Here is a 16,420-nt window from a genome sequence, read left to right as displayed (position 1 = left end):
CCGGCACTCCCGCACACACCATCCCCACACACATCCCGGCACTCCCGAACGCACCATCCCCGCACACATCCCGGCACTCCCACACGCACCATCCCCGCACACATCCCGGCACTCCCGAACGCACCATCCCCACACACATCCCGGCACTCCCACACGCACCATCCCCGCACACATCCAGGCACTCCCGCACGCACCATCCCCACACACATCCCGGCACTCCCGCACGCACCATCCCCACACACATCCCGGCACTCCCGCACACACCATCCCCACACACATCCCGGCACTCCCGAACGCACCATCCCCGCACACATCCCGGCACTCCCGCACGCACCATCCCCGCACACATCCAGGCACTCCCGCACGCACCATCCCCGCACACATCCCGGCACTCCCACACGCACCATCCCCGCACACATCCCGGCACTCCCACACGCACCATCCCCGCACACATCCAGGCACTCCCGCACGCACCATCCCCACACACATCCCGGCACTCCCGCACGCACCATCCCCACACACATCCCGGCACTCCCGCACACACCATCCCCACACACATCCCGGCACTCCCGAACGCACCATCCCCGCACACATCCCGGCACTCCCGCACGCACCATCCCCGCACACATCCAGGCACTCCCGCACGCACCATCCCCACACACATCCCGGCACTCCCGCACGCACCATCCCCGCACACATCCAGGCACTCCCGCACGCACCATCCCCACACACATCCCGGCACTCCCGCACGCACCATCCCCGCACACATCCAGGCACTCCCGCACGCACCATCCCCGCACACATCCAGGCACTCCCGCACGCACCATCCCCACACACATCCCGGCACTCCCGCACGCACCATCCCCGCACACATCCAGGCACTCCCGCACGCACCATCCCCACACACATCCCGGCACTCCCGCACGCACCATCCCCGCACACATCCAGGCACTCCCGCACGCACCATCCCCGCACACATCCCGGCACTCCCGCACGCATCATCCCCACACACATCCCGGCACTCCCGCATGCACCATCCCCGCACACATCCCGGCACTCCCGCACGCACCATCCCCGCACACATCCCGACACTCCCGCATGCACCATCCCCGCACACATCCCGGCACTCCCGCACGCACCATTCCCGCACACATCCAGGCACTCCCGCACGCACCATCCCCGCACACATCCAGGCACTCCCGCACGCACCATCCCCGCACACATCCAGGCACTCCCACACGCACCATCCCCGCACACATCCCGGCACTCCCGCACGCATCATCCCCACACACATCCCGGCACTCCCGCACGCACCATCCCCACACACATCCCGGCACTCCCGCACGCACCATCCCCGCACACATCCCGGCACTCCCGCACGCATCATCCCCACACACATCCCGGCACTCCCGCACGCACCATCCCCACACACATCCCGGCACTCCCGCACGCATCATCCCCACACACATCCCGACACTCCCGCACGCACCATCCCCACACACATCCCGGCACTCCCGCACGCACCATCCCCGCACACATCCAGGCACTCCCGCACGCACCATCCCCGCACACATCCCGGCACTCCCGCACGCACCATCCCCGCACACATCCAGGCACTCCCGCACGCACCATCCCCGCACACATCCCGGCACTCCCGCACGCACCATCCCCACACACATCCCGGCACTCCCGCACGCACCATCCCCGCACACATCCAGGCACTCCCGCACGCACCATCCCCGCACACATCCCGGCACTCCCGCATGCACCATCCTCGCACACATCCCGGCACTCCCGCACGCACCATCCCCGCACACATCCCGGCACTCCCGCACGCACCATCCCCACACACATCCCGGCACTCTCGCACGCACCATCCCCGCACACATCTAGGCACTCTCGCACGCACCATCCCCGCACACATCTAGGCACTCTCGCACGTACCATCCCTGCACACATCCCGGCACTCCCGCACGCACCATCCCCGCACACATCCCGGCACTCCCGCACGCACCATCCCCACACACATCCCGGCACTCCCGCACGCACCATCCCCGCACACATCTAGGCACTCCCGCACGCACCATCCCTGCACACATCCCGGCACTCCCGCACGCACCATCCCCACACACATCCCGGCACTCCCGCACGCACCATCCCCACACACATCCAGGCACTCCCGCACGCACCATCCCCGCACACATCCAGGCACTCCCGCACGCACCATCCCCGCACACATCTAGGCACTCCAGCACGCACCATCACCGCACACATCCCGGCACTCCCGCACGCACCATCCCCGCACACATCCCGGCACTCCCGCACGCACCATCCCCGCACACATCCCGGCACTCCCGCATGCACCATCCTCGCACACATCCCGGCACTCCCGCACGCACCATCCCCGCACACATCCCGGCACTCCCGCACGCACCATCCCCACACACATCCCGGCACTCTCGCACGCACCATCCCCGCACACATCTAGGCACTCCCGCACGTACCATCCCCGCACACATCCCGGCACTCCCGCACGCACCATCCCCGCACACATCCCGGCACTCCCGCATGCACCATCCCCACACACATCCCGGCACTCCCGCACGCACCATCCCCGCACACATCTAGGCACTCCCGCACGCACCATCCCTGCACACATCCCGGCACTCCCGCACGCACCATCCCCACACACATCCCGGCACTCCCGCACGCACCATCCCCACACACATCCAGGCACTCCCGCACGCACCATCCCCGCACACATCCCGGCACTCCCGCACGCACCATCCCCACACACATCCCGGCACTCCCGCACACACCATCCCCGCACACATCCAGGCACTCCCACACGCACCATCCCCACACACATCCAGGCACTCCCGCACGCACCATCCCCGCACACATCCAGGCACTCCCGCACGCACCATCCCCGCACACATCTAGGCACTCCAGCACGCACCATCACCGCACACATCCCGGCACTCCCGCACGCACCATCCCCGCACACATCCCGGCACTCCCGCACGCACCATCCCCACACACATCCCGGCACTCCCGCACACACCATCCCCGCACACATCCCGGCACTCCCGCACGCACCATCCCCACACACATCCCGGCACTCCCGCACACACCATCCCCGCACACATCCAGACACTCCCGCACGCACCATCCCCGCACACATCTAGGCACTCCCGCATGCACCATCCCCGCACACATCCCGGCACTCCCGCACGCACCATCCCCGCACACATCCCCGCACACATCCCGGCACTCCCGCACGCACCATCCCCGCACACATCCCGGCACTCCCACACGCACCATCCCCGCACACATCCAGGCACTCCCGCACGCACCAACCCCGCACACATCCCGGCACTCCCACACGCACCATCCCCGCACACATCCAGGCACTCCCACACGCACCATCCCCGCACACATCTAGGCACTCCCGCACGCACCATCCCCGCACACATCCCGGCACTCCCGCACGCACCATCCCCGCACACATCCCGGCACTCCCACACGCACCATCCCCGCACACATCCAGGCACTCCCGCACGCACCATCCCCGCACACATCCCGGCACTCCCGCACGCACCATCCCCGCACACATCCCGGCACTCCCACACGCACCATCCCCGCACACATCCAGGCACTCCCGCACGCACCAACCCCGCACACATCCAGGCACTCCCACACGCACCATCCCCGCACACATCCCGGCACTCACGCACGCACCATCCCCGCACACATCCAGGCACTCCCGCACGCACCAACCCCACACACATCCAGGCACTCCCGCACGCACCATCCCCGCACACATCCAGGCACTCCCGCACACACCATCCCCGCACACATCCCGGCACTCCCGCACGCACCATCCCCACACACATCCCGGCACTCTCGCACGCACCATCCCCGCACACATCTAGGCACTCTCGCACGCACCATCCCCGCACACATCTAGGCACTCTCGCACGTACCATCCCTGCACACATCCCGGCACTCCCGCACGCACCATCCCCGCACACATCCCGGCACTCCCGCACGCACCATCCCCACACACATCCCGGCACTCCCGCACGCACCATCCCCGCACACATCTAGGCACTCCCGCACGCACCATCCCTGCACACATCCCGGCACTCCCGCACGCACCATCCCCACACACATCCCGGCACTCCCGCACGCACCATCCCCACACACATCCAGGCACTCCCGCACGCACCATCCCCGCACACATCCAGGCACTCCCGCACGCACCATCCCCGCACACATCTAGGCACTCCAGCACGCACCATCACCGCACACATCCCGGCACTCCCGCACGCACCATCCCCGCACACATCCCGGCACTCCCGCACGCACCATCCCCGCACACATCCCGGCACTCCCGCATGCACCATCCTCGCACACATCCCGGCACTCCCGCACGCACCATCCCCGCACACATCCCGGCACTCCCGCACGCACCATCCCCACACACATCCCGGCACTCTCGCACGCACCATCCCCGCACACATCTAGGCACTCCCGCACGTACCATCCCCGCACACATCCCGGCACTCCCGCACGCACCATCCCCGCACACATCCCGGCACTCCCGCATGCACCATCCCCACACACATCCCGGCACTCCCGCACGCACCATCCCCGCACACATCTAGGCACTCCCGCACGCACCATCCCTGCACACATCCCGGCACTCCCGCACGCACCATCCCCACACACATCCCGGCACTCCCGCACGCACCATCCCCACACACATCCAGGCACTCCCGCACGCACCATCCCCGCACACATCCCGGCACTCCCGCACGCACCATCCCCACACACATCCCGGCACTCCCGCACACACCATCCCCGCACACATCCAGGCACTCCCACACGCACCATCCCCACACACATCCAGGCACTCCCGCACGCACCATCCCCGCACACATCCAGGCACTCCCGCACGCACCATCCCCGCACACATCTAGGCACTCCAGCACGCACCATCACCGCACACATCCCGGCACTCCCGCACGCACCATCCCCGCACACATCCCGGCACTCCCGCACGCACCATCCCCACACACATCCCGGCACTCCCGCACACACCATCCCCGCACACATCCCGGCACTCCCGCACGCACCATCCCCACACACATCCCGGCACTCCCGCACACACCATCCCCGCACACATCCAGACACTCCCGCACGCACCATCCCCGCACACATCTAGGCACTCCCGCATGCACCATCCCCGCACACATCCCGGCACTCCCGCACGCACCATCCCCGCACACATCCCCGCACACATCCCGGCACTCCCGCACGCACCATCCCCGCACACATCCCGGCACTCCCACACGCACCATCCCCGCACACATCCAGGCACTCCCGCACGCACCAACCCCGCACACATCCCGGCACTCCCACACGCACCATCCCCGCACACATCCAGGCACTCCCACACGCACCATCCCCGCACACATCTAGGCACTCCCGCACGCACCATCCCCGCACACATCCCGGCACTCCCGCACGCACCATCCCCGCACACATCCCGGCACTCCCACACGCACCATCCCCGCACACATCCTGGCACTCCCGCACGCACCATCCCCGCACACATCCCGGCACTCCCGCACGCACCATCCCCGCACACATCCCGGCACTCCCACACGCACCATCCCCGCACACATCCAGGCACTCCCGCACGCACCAACCCCGCACACATCCAGGCACTCCCACACGCACCATCCCCGCACACATCCCGGCACTCACGCACGCACCATCCCCGCACACATCCAGGCACTCCCGCACGCACCAACCCCACACACATCCAGGCACTCCCGCACGCACCATCCCCGCACACATCCAGGCACTCCCGCACACACCATCCCCGCACACATCCCGGCACTCCCGCACGCACCATCCCCACACACATCCCGGCACTCTCGCACGCACCATCCCCGCACACATCTAGGCACTCTCGCACGCACCATCCCCGCACACATCTAGGCACTCTCGCACGTACCATCCCTGCACACATCCCGGCACTCCCGCACGCACCATCCCCGCACACATCCCGGCACTCCCGCACGCACCATCCCCACACACATCCCGGCACTCCCGCACGCACCATCCCCGCACACATCTAGGCACTCCCGCACGCACCATCCCTGCACACATCCCGGCACTCCCGCACGCACCATCCCCACACACATCCCGGCACTCCCGCACGCACCATCCCCACACACATCCAGGCACTCCCGCACGCACCATCCCCGCACACATCCAGGCACTCCCGCACGCACCATCCCCGCACACATCTAGGCACTCCAGCACGCACCATCACCGCACACATCCCGGCACTCCCGCACGCACCATCCCCGCACACATCCCGGCACTCCCGCACGCACCATCCCCGCACACATCCCGGCACTCCCGCATGCACCATCCTCGCACACATCCCGGCACTCCCGCACGCACCATCCCCGCACACATCCCGGCACTCCCGCACACACCATCCCCACACACATCCCGGCACTCTCGCACGCACCATCCCCGCACACATCTAGGCACTCCCGCACGTACCATCCCCGCACACATCCCGGCACTCCCGCACGCACCATCCCCGCACACATCCCGGCACTCCCGCATGCACCATCCCCACACACATCCCGGCACTCCCGCACGCACCATCCCCGCACACATCTAGGCACTCCCGCACGCACCATCCCTGCACACATCCCGGCACTCCCGCACGCACCATCCCCACACACATCCCGGCACTCCCGCACGCACCATCCCCACACACATCCAGGCACTCCCGCACGCACCATCCCCGCACACATCCCGGCACTCCCGCACGCACCATCCCCACACACATCCCGGCACTCCCGCACACACCATCCCCGCACACATCCAGGCACTCCCACACGCACCATCCCCACACACATCCAGGCACTCCCGCACGCACCATCCCCGCACACATCCAGGCACTCCCGCACGCACCATCCCCGCACACATCTAGGCACTCCAGCACGCACCATCACCGCACACATCCCGGCACTCCCGCACGCACCATCCCCGCACACATCCCGGCACTCCCGCACGCACCATCCCCACACACATCCCGGCACTCCCGCACACACCATCCCCGCACACATCCCGGCACTCCCGCACGCACCATCCCCACACACATCCCGGCACTCCCGCACACACCATCCCCGCACACATCCAGACACTCCCGCACGCACCATCCCCGCACACATCTAGGCACTCCCGCATGCACCATCCCCGCACACATCCCGGCACTCCCGCACGCACCATCCCCGCACACATCCCCGCACACATCCCGGCACTCCCGCACGCACCATCCCCGCACACATCCCGGCACTCCCACACGCACCATCCCCGCACACATCCAGGCACTCCCGCACGCACCAACCCCGCACACATCCCGGCACTCCCACACGCACCATCCCCGCACACATCCAGGCACTCCCACACGCACCATCCCCGCACACATCTAGGCACTCCCGCACGCACCATCCCCGCACACATCCCGGCACTCCCGCACGCACCATCCCCGCACACATCCCGGCACTCCCACACGCACCATCCCCGCACACATCCAGGCACTCCCGCACGCACCATCCCCGCACACATCCCGGCACTCCCGCACGCACCATCCCCGCACACATCCCGGCACTCCCACACGCACCATCCCCGCACACATCCAGGCACTCCCGCACGCACCAACCCCGCACACATCCAGGCACTCCCACACGCACCATCCCCGCACACATCCCGGCACTCACGCACGCACCATCCCCGCACACATCCAGGCACTCCCGCACGCACCAACCCCACACACATCCAGGCACTCCCGCACGCACCATCCCCGCACACATCCAGGCACTCCCGCACACACCATCCCCGCACACATCCCGGCACTCCCGCACGCACCATCCCCGCACACATCCCGGCACTCCCACACGCACCATCCCCGCACACATCCCGGCACTCCCGCACGCACCATCCCCGCACACATCCCGGCACTCCCGCACGCACCATCCCCGCACATATCCCGGCACTCCCGCACGCACCATCCCCGCACACATCCGAGCACTCCCGCACGCACCATCCCGGCACACATCCCGGCACTCCCACACGCACCATCCCCGCACACATCCAGGCACTCCCGCACGCACCATCCCCGCACACATCCCGGCACTCCCGCACGCACCATCCCCGCCCACATCCCGGCACTCCCGCACGCACCATCCCTGCACACATCCCGGAACTACCGCACGCACCATCCCTGCACATATCCCAGCACTCCCGCACGCATCATCCCCGCACACACCCCGACACTCCCGCACGCATCATCCCCGCACATACACCGGCACTCCCGCACGCACCATCCCCGCACACATCCCAGCACTCCCGCACGCACCATCCCCACACACATTCCGGCACTCCCGCACGCACCATCCCCGCACACATCCCGGCACTCCCGCACACACCATCCCCGCACACATCCCGGCACTCCCGCACGCACCATCCCCGCACACATCCCGGCACTCCCGCACGCACCATCCCCGCACACATCCCGGCACTCCCGCACGCATCATCATCACCGCACACCCTGACACTCCCGCATGCACCATCCCCGCACACATCCCAGCACTCCCGCACACATCATCACCGCACACATACCGGCACTCCCGCACGCACCATCCCCGCACACATCCCGGCACTCCCGCATGCACCATCCCCGCACACATCCCGGCACTCCCGCACGCACCATCCCCGCACACAACCCGGAACTCCCGCACGCACCGTCCCCGCACACATCCCAGAACTGCCGCACGCACCATCCCCGCACACATCCCGGCACTCCCGCACGCACCATCCCCGCACACATCCCGGCACTCCCGCACGCATCATCATCACCGCACACCCCGACACTCCCACATGCACCATCCCCGCACACATCCCAGAACTCTCGCACGCACCATCCCCGCACACATCCCAGCACTCCCGCACGCATCATCCCCGCACACATCCCGACACTACCGCCCACATCATTACCGCACACAATCCCGGCACTCCCGCACACACCATCCCCGCACACATCCCAGCACTCCCGCTCGCACCATCCCCGCACACATCCCGGCACTCCCATATGCACCATCCCCGCACACATCCCGGCACTCCCGCACGCACCATCCCCGCACACATCCCAGCACTCCCGCACGCATCATCATCACCGCACACCCCGACACTCCCGCACACATCATCACCGCACACATCCCGGCACTACCGCACACATCATCACCGCACACATCCCGACACTACCGCACACATCATCACCGCACACATCCCGGCACTCCCGCACGCACCATCCCCGCACACATCCCGGCACTCCCGCACGCATCATCCCCGCACACATCCCGGGACTCCCGCACGCACCATCCCCGCACACTTCCCGGCATTCCCGCACGCATCATCCCCGCACACACCCCGACACTCCTGCACACATCATTACCGCACACAGCCCGGCACTCCCGCAAACACCATCACCGCACATATACCGACACTCCCGCACGCACCATCACGGCACACATCCCGGCATTACCTCAGTGACGTCCCTGCTGACAGCGCAACTTCCTTCAGTTGCTACGTGGAGCTGATAGAGAGCGGCGGTGTTCTACTGCCGCTCCTGTCAGCTTCATGTAGCAGAGCTGAGAGCGTTGCGGGACCTCGTGGATTACGTCGGACCTGGAGGGGTATTTGGGGACTTTAATAAAATGGTGAAAGAGGGTGTTTTTTGTCTGTTATTCCAAATAAAGTATTTTTTCGGGTGTATGTGTTTATTTACTTTCACTTACAGGTTAATCGTTGCAGGTGTCTCATAGATGCCTGCCATGATTAACCCCTTATTACCTCAATTGCCACCGCACCAGGGCAATTCTGGATGAGCCGGGTACAGTCCCAGAACAGTCGCATCTAATGGATGTGGCCATTCTGGGCGGCTGCTGGCTGATATTGTTAGGCTGGGGGGCTCCCCATAACAAGGAGCTCCCCATCCTGAGAATACCAGCCTTCAGCCGTATGGCTTTATCTGGCTGGTATTAAAATTAGTGGGGAACCGCACGCGTTTTTTTTTAAAATTATTTATTTATTTTACCGCAAGATTTAGACCCGCCCACCGGCGGCTGTGATTGGTTGCAGTGAGACAGCTGACACTGAGCGGGCAGGGAAAGCAGGGAATACGAGATTGAATAATGGGCAGCCGGCATTTTCAAATCAGAAGAAGCCGCCTGAGCAGTGTGACAGCCATGCAGCCCCGCGTCGGTGATCGGTGAGTGGGGGAGAGTGAGTGAGTGAGTGTGAGAGAGAGAGAGGCTGGGGCCACACGGGGCACTACTGCCATGCACACATCACACTCGGCTCGCGCTGGCAGCACAGCAGAGCTGAGTGTCATGCGAGTTTCCCTTCGTCTGCGGTCTGACTGTACGAGCAGACCACAGCTGCGGGGGGCAGCCAGGCTCTCAGGAGGGGCGGGCCAGCACGGAGGAGGGGAAGGTGGGATTTCTCTCCCTCCTCCGTAGCCGACTATTGGGATTCTCGCTCTGCACGCACGGTACACCGGTGTACCGCGAGTGCAGTGTGATTTTTCTCTCGCCCCATAGACTTGAATGGGGCGAGAGAAAAGAGTCTCGCATTGCACCCGTAGCATGCTGCGATTGTTTTCTCGGTCTGATTAGGGCTGAGAAAATAATCGCCCATGTGCGCTGACACACAGGCTAGAATTGGTCCGAGTGGAATGCGATGTTTTATCCACTCCACTCGCACCGATTTTCTTAGGCCAGAGAGAGAGAGATTTTCTGACAAGCAATGAATTTCTATCACTTCTGGGCATGCTCAGAAGTAAAAACCGAATCCAGTACATGCTTCCGGCGTTTGATACATGCCACCGGATTCGGCGTGCAAAGACTTTCATTATGCACCATGCCGCACCGCGCCGTAACCCGGCGCGATGCGGTGTTTTGTCAGAGAAAAAAACATTGCAAGAGACGTTCCATCCGGCCGCCGCATTTGGCTACTTTCACACATCCGGTTTTTGCTCTGCGGCACAATACGGTGCTCTGCAGAAAAACCGCAACCGTTTTTTTTACGCCGGTTGCGTTTTTTTTTGCATAGACTTACATTAGTGCCGTATTGTGCTGCATGGGCTTGCGTTCGGTCCGGTTTTTGCCGCATGCGGCAGATTTAGCCGATGCCGCGGCCAGATGGAACGTTCCCTGGCACGTTTTTTGCTCCGGCAAAAAAAACGCATCGCGCCGCCGCATGCGGTTTCTTCCACTGTGCATGCTCAGTCGCATGCCGCAACCGGAAAAAAACGGACGGGCCGCATGTAAAAACTTATGCAAAGGATGCAGTGTTTTCGCCGGATCCGTTGCATAGGTTTCACAGCCGGATTGAGCCGCACTGCTCAAACCGGAGGTGTGAAAGTAGCCTTAGACGGATCCGGCAAAAGCCGGGAGCAACGCGAGGACATCAGGCACAATCCGGCACTAATACAAATCAATGGGGATAAAATGGATCCGTTTTATCCGTTTTTTTCTGGATTGTGCCTGATGGAAAAAAACGGATGTGTGAAAGTAGCCTAAATCGCGCCGAATCTGGTGCGATGCGGTTTTTCGCCGCAGACAAAAATGTTCACTTGAGTCTACTTTCACACATCAGTTTTTTTCCATCAGGTACAATCCAGAAAAAAACGGGTTAAACGGATCCGGTACCGCATCCGTTTTATCCCCATAGATTTGCATTGTTACCGGATTGTACCTGATGGCTTTGCGTTGCATCCGTTTTTTTCCGGATGCAGCAAAATTAATTAAAGCGGCGGCCGGAGGCAACGTGTCTTGCAACGTTTTTTGGCCGACAAAAAAACCACATTGCGTCGGATCCGGCGCGATACGGCGTGTTTTACAATGAAAGCCTATGGACGCCGGATCCGGCGCAATGCGGTAAAAAATGGATGCGGCTACCGGATCCATTTTTGTAAACTGCGCATGCACCAAATTAATTAAAAAAACTGATCCATCAAAAAAACGGACAAAACGGATGCAAAACGGATCCAACGGATCCGGTTTTTTACGCATCCGGCATAACGGATCCGTTAAAAACCGGATCCGGTGTATACGGTTTTACATTTTTTTTCCCGGATCCTTTGGATCAGGAAAAAAAAGGATTGTGCCTGAATGCAGAAAACTGATGTGTGAAAGTAGCCTGAACGTTTCATCTGGCCGCCGCATCGGGTAAATATGCCGCATCCGTCAAAAAAACGGACGCAACGCAAGGCCATGCGGCACAATCCGGCGCTAATAAGGCTACTTTCACACCTCCGGCTTTTGCAATGCGGCACAATCCGGCACTTTGCAGGAAAACCGCAACCGTTTTTTTTTGCTGCCGGTTGCGTTTTTCCTGCATAGACTTTAATTAGTGCCGCATTGTGCCGCATGGGCTTGCGTTCGGTCCGGTTTTTGCCGCATGCGGCAGATTTAGCCGATGCGGCGGCCGGATGGAACGTTCCCTGCTACGTTTTTTGCTCCGGCAAAAAAAAACCGCATTGCGTTGCATCCGGCCGATGCGGTGCTTTTCCCAATGCATCCCTATGGATGCCGGATGCGGCACGATGCGGCAAAAACCGCATCCGGCCGCCGCATGCGGTTTTTGCCACTGCGCATGCTCAGTAGCATGCCGCAAGCGGCAAAAACCGGACCGGCCGCATGTAAAAAACTTATGCAAAGGATGCGGTGTTTTCACCGCATCCGTTGCATAGGCTTCACAGCCGGATTGAGCCGCACGGCTCAAACCGGATGTGTGAAAGTAGCCTAAGGCTACTTTCACACATCCGGTTTGAGCCCTGCGGCTCAATCCGGCTGTGAAAACTATGCAACGGATGCGGTGAAAACACCGCATCCTTTGCATCAGTTTTTACATGCGGCCGGTCCGGTTTTTTCCGGTTGCGGCATGCTACTGAGCATGCGCAGTGGAAAATACCGCATGCGGCGACCGGATGCGGTTTTTTCCGTATCGCGCCGCATCCGGCCTCCATAGGGATGCATTGAAAAATGCGCCGCAGCGGCCGGATGCGGCGCGATGCGGTGTTTTTTGCCGGAGCAAAAAACGTTGCAGGGTACGTTCGATCCGGCCGCCGCATCGGCTACATCTGCCGTATGCGGCAAAAACCGGACCGAACGCAAGCCCCTGCGGCACAATGCGGCACTAATGTAAGTCAATGCAAAAAAACCCGCAATCGGCGTTACAAAAGCCGGTTGCGGTTTTTCTGCAGAACGCCGTATTGTGCCGCAGAGCAAAAATCCGGATGTGTGAAAGTACCCTAAAAGTCTATGAGGAAAAAACGCATCCGGCGGCAAAAAAAAAAGGATGCATTTTTTTCTGAAAAGCCCCGGATTGTGCCGCACAGCAAAAACCGGATGTGTGAACATACCCTATCCAGATTATTCACTGTGAAAAAAAGGAAAAAACAAACACTTTCCTTATATATGACAGCTATAGTTAGATACATATACACAGGGGCCGCTATCTATATACATACATGTCTGTCAGTTTCCACATATATGTGGGTCGCGCTCTGCTGCCGGGAGCAGGAGGCCGCCATGGTCGCCATGGAGACGCAGTCCCGGCCGGGGATGACGGGAGAGGCCTGGCAGTGACGCCGCCTCCCGCACATCCCGGCGCTTTCTCCTTCCCCTTCTCCTCCGGTTTTGCTCGGCCGGGACATGGCGGGCTCCGGGCGGCCCTGCAGGAGCGCATTCTCCATGGAGGAGTGAGCGGCGCTCCTGGCTGACATCCCGGGATAAGGCCGCAGCGCCAGTCCGGGGATCGGGCGGAGACTGGAGGCCGCGGCGGACATGGCCGGGAACTGCAATAACTTCACCCCGAGCACCGGGGAGATCATCCAGCTGAACGTGGGGGGCACCAGGTACCGGCAGGGGCCATTCTTACCCTACTATCATTAACCCCTGGCATGCCAGGCTCCCCTCTCCACCATGCATGGCTTTTCTTCTCCATAGAATGTAAACAATGTTCTATTCACTGACAGCAAGAACAAAGCAGAAAAGGGATTTGATTTTTTTGTTCCTCCTTTTCAGGAATTGATCAGTAATTAATAATCTATTGCAACTTCTCCGAAGCATCGGTCACCGGACGGGGGGATTCAGCCGCATCCGCTAAGGCAACATTTTTGTTAGTAATTTCAGGGGCGCCCCTTTTATTCACCTCCTAACCTGTTTGGTTATAGCGTATTTTGGGTAGAGGGTCTCACCCCCGAGACCCCCCTGAATGGACGTCCTCCATTATCAGATACACAGCAGAATATGGAGAGTAAAGGGATTGTCCACTGCTTAGATACTGATCATCAATATCTGATCAGTGGGGGTCCGGCACCTAAATTAGTGTCTGCTTTCTAGTTTTGCTTGGCTCCTATTGAAGTGAATCAGAGCTGCAGTAACCAGAAGCAGCCACTACACGGTGTACTGAGCCGAGGTACACTGTCGTCTTACATTGTTTACATCAGGAGCTGATTTGTGGAGGTCCCGGTTGTCGGACCCCATCGATCCGATACTGATGTTCTACTCTAAGGATAGACCATTACAATCTTAATTAGTGTAAGATCCCTTTAAGGACCAGTGTGGTGCCCGGAGATCATGAGCAGATGATATAAGGTCTACAAAGGCCGGGAGATGTGCTTGTGGGACGTAATGTGTTTCGGTGACTTTTTCACTTTTTCTGCAATAGAAAAGTTTTTCGAAAGTCTCCTGACCATCTGTGGTCTCAAAGGGATCAGGGGTCTTCTAAAAAAAACAAATATTAACAATACAGGTGGCAGAGAAATGATCAGATGAATGAAACTGATGAATCATGGAAATGTCTGCAGCAGTAGCTGACTGGTAGCAGCGGTCACACCACAGTCTGGAGGGCAGATGCTTACGTCATTGTGCAACCAAAAGCTGTGGCCCCGATTCATCATTTTAAGTTGCTTTTCTTTTATTGACTTGTGTTATTCATCAATGTTTTTTGTTTTGTCTTTTTTTTTTTTTTGCATCTAATTCTTTAACTTGGCTCTAGAATCTTGCACAAAATCGAAAATGCTTTTTATTTTTGAATTTAAAGGGGGTGTCCATGCTTGGAGAACACAGCGAGAGACCGCAACAGCCCGAGCCTAGATCATGTGCACGAGCAGCTACGGTCTCCCGCAACAGAGACTCGTGGCCCCGCAGGTCAGGTGCTGCCACATCTAGGAAGCAGAGGGACCTGATCGTGGTTACACACCCTTAAAGAAGGCAATTGAGTGACCGCAAGTCTGCAGATTGCATAAACACTGTGACACCGCTCACACCGACATATTGGGGCAAGGTGACTGCATCACATAGACCATTATATATAATATATATATATATAATATATATATATATATATATTTCCAACTTTTTAGGGTGTTCCTCTTAAATACCGCAGACATCTCGGGGAGGGCACATGGGAAAAGTTTTGTGACTTTTTCAAAAGTTGGACCGAAAAATCAGTCGAAAACATCTGGAAACCTCAAACCCCATCTTCAATGGCAAACCTAAACAATAAAAAAATGCAAGTCAAAAATACCAAAAAAACTAGATAAAGAAAGTGCAAATGCAATGATTGATCAGGCCCTCTCTGTGCAATGAAGAAATGCAGCGTTGTGTCCGCGGGGAGCTGATTGTTGTGTAATGGGGCAGAGGGTCCCCGGTGCTGCTGGTTTTTGCGCCCGGTGCTGCTGGTTTTTGCGCCCGGTGCTGCTGGTTTTTGCGGTGCTTGGGCCATGTTGTCCTGTTCTGTATTGTGTAACCCTCTTTTTGCTTTTTCTCAGGTTCAGCACATCGCGGCAAACACTAATGTGGATCCCGGACTCCTTCTTTTCTAGGTAAGGTGGTGACATAACTTCCAAAATCTGATTCAGTCTCTTCTGCTAATTATTGGAAATGTCATCAAAGACATCAGTAATGTCAGGTCGTGTTGAGCGCTTAGAAGGGTTTTTGATGGCATATAGTGGTGTTATTCCATCGCTTTCTGATTATTGGGGTCCCACCACCTTCACCCCCAGCAAACATGAGCATAAAGCCGGTGCCGTGTCTTCTACATTTTCCCTGCACAGTCCCAAACTCCCAGTATAAACTGTGCACACAGCATTTTAGGGATATGGCCTCTGTAAAAATCCCACCTCTAGGGTTTGCGTTGTCCGGACGTCTTAATAGAGGATTTGCGGGAATAGGGACGCGCCAAATTCATATAGAAGCCTGCGCCGTTTTGAAAAGTTTTACTCCTCAGTTTTAGTGACCAGTGTTTGATTCGT

General features: G+C 60.2%; 1 protein-coding gene and 1 long non-coding RNA gene across 2 annotated transcripts in view; one reads left to right on the top strand and one right to left on the bottom strand.

The window, feature by feature from the left end:
* LOC142295981 (uncharacterized) overlaps positions 1 to 14,009 on the bottom strand; it is a 30,761-nt gene extending 16,752 nt beyond the window's left edge. The window contains exon 1 of the long non-coding RNA XR_012751574.1: positions 13,631 to 14,009. This is a non-coding gene — a long non-coding RNA (uncharacterized LOC142295981). The remainder of the gene's footprint in view (positions 1 to 13,630) is intronic.
* KCTD3 (potassium channel tetramerization domain containing 3) overlaps positions 13,693 to 16,420 on the top strand; it is a 148,338-nt gene continuing 145,610 nt past the window's right edge. The window contains exons 1-2 of the mRNA XM_075339133.1: positions 13,693 to 14,017; positions 15,938 to 15,991. Of these exons, the coding sequence (XP_075195248.1) occupies positions 13,947 to 14,017; positions 15,938 to 15,991 (125 nt within the window). The 5' untranslated portion in view covers positions 13,693 to 13,946. The remainder of the gene's footprint in view (positions 14,018 to 15,937; positions 15,992 to 16,420) is intronic.

This window comes from Anomaloglossus baeobatrachus, chromosome 3, assembly GCF_048569485.1.
Source record: "Anomaloglossus baeobatrachus isolate aAnoBae1 chromosome 3, aAnoBae1.hap1, whole genome shotgun sequence".
Classification (NCBI taxonomy): domain Eukaryota; kingdom Metazoa; phylum Chordata; class Amphibia; order Anura; family Aromobatidae; genus Anomaloglossus; species Anomaloglossus baeobatrachus.
This window is presented reverse-complemented; position numbering and strand designations above follow the sequence as displayed.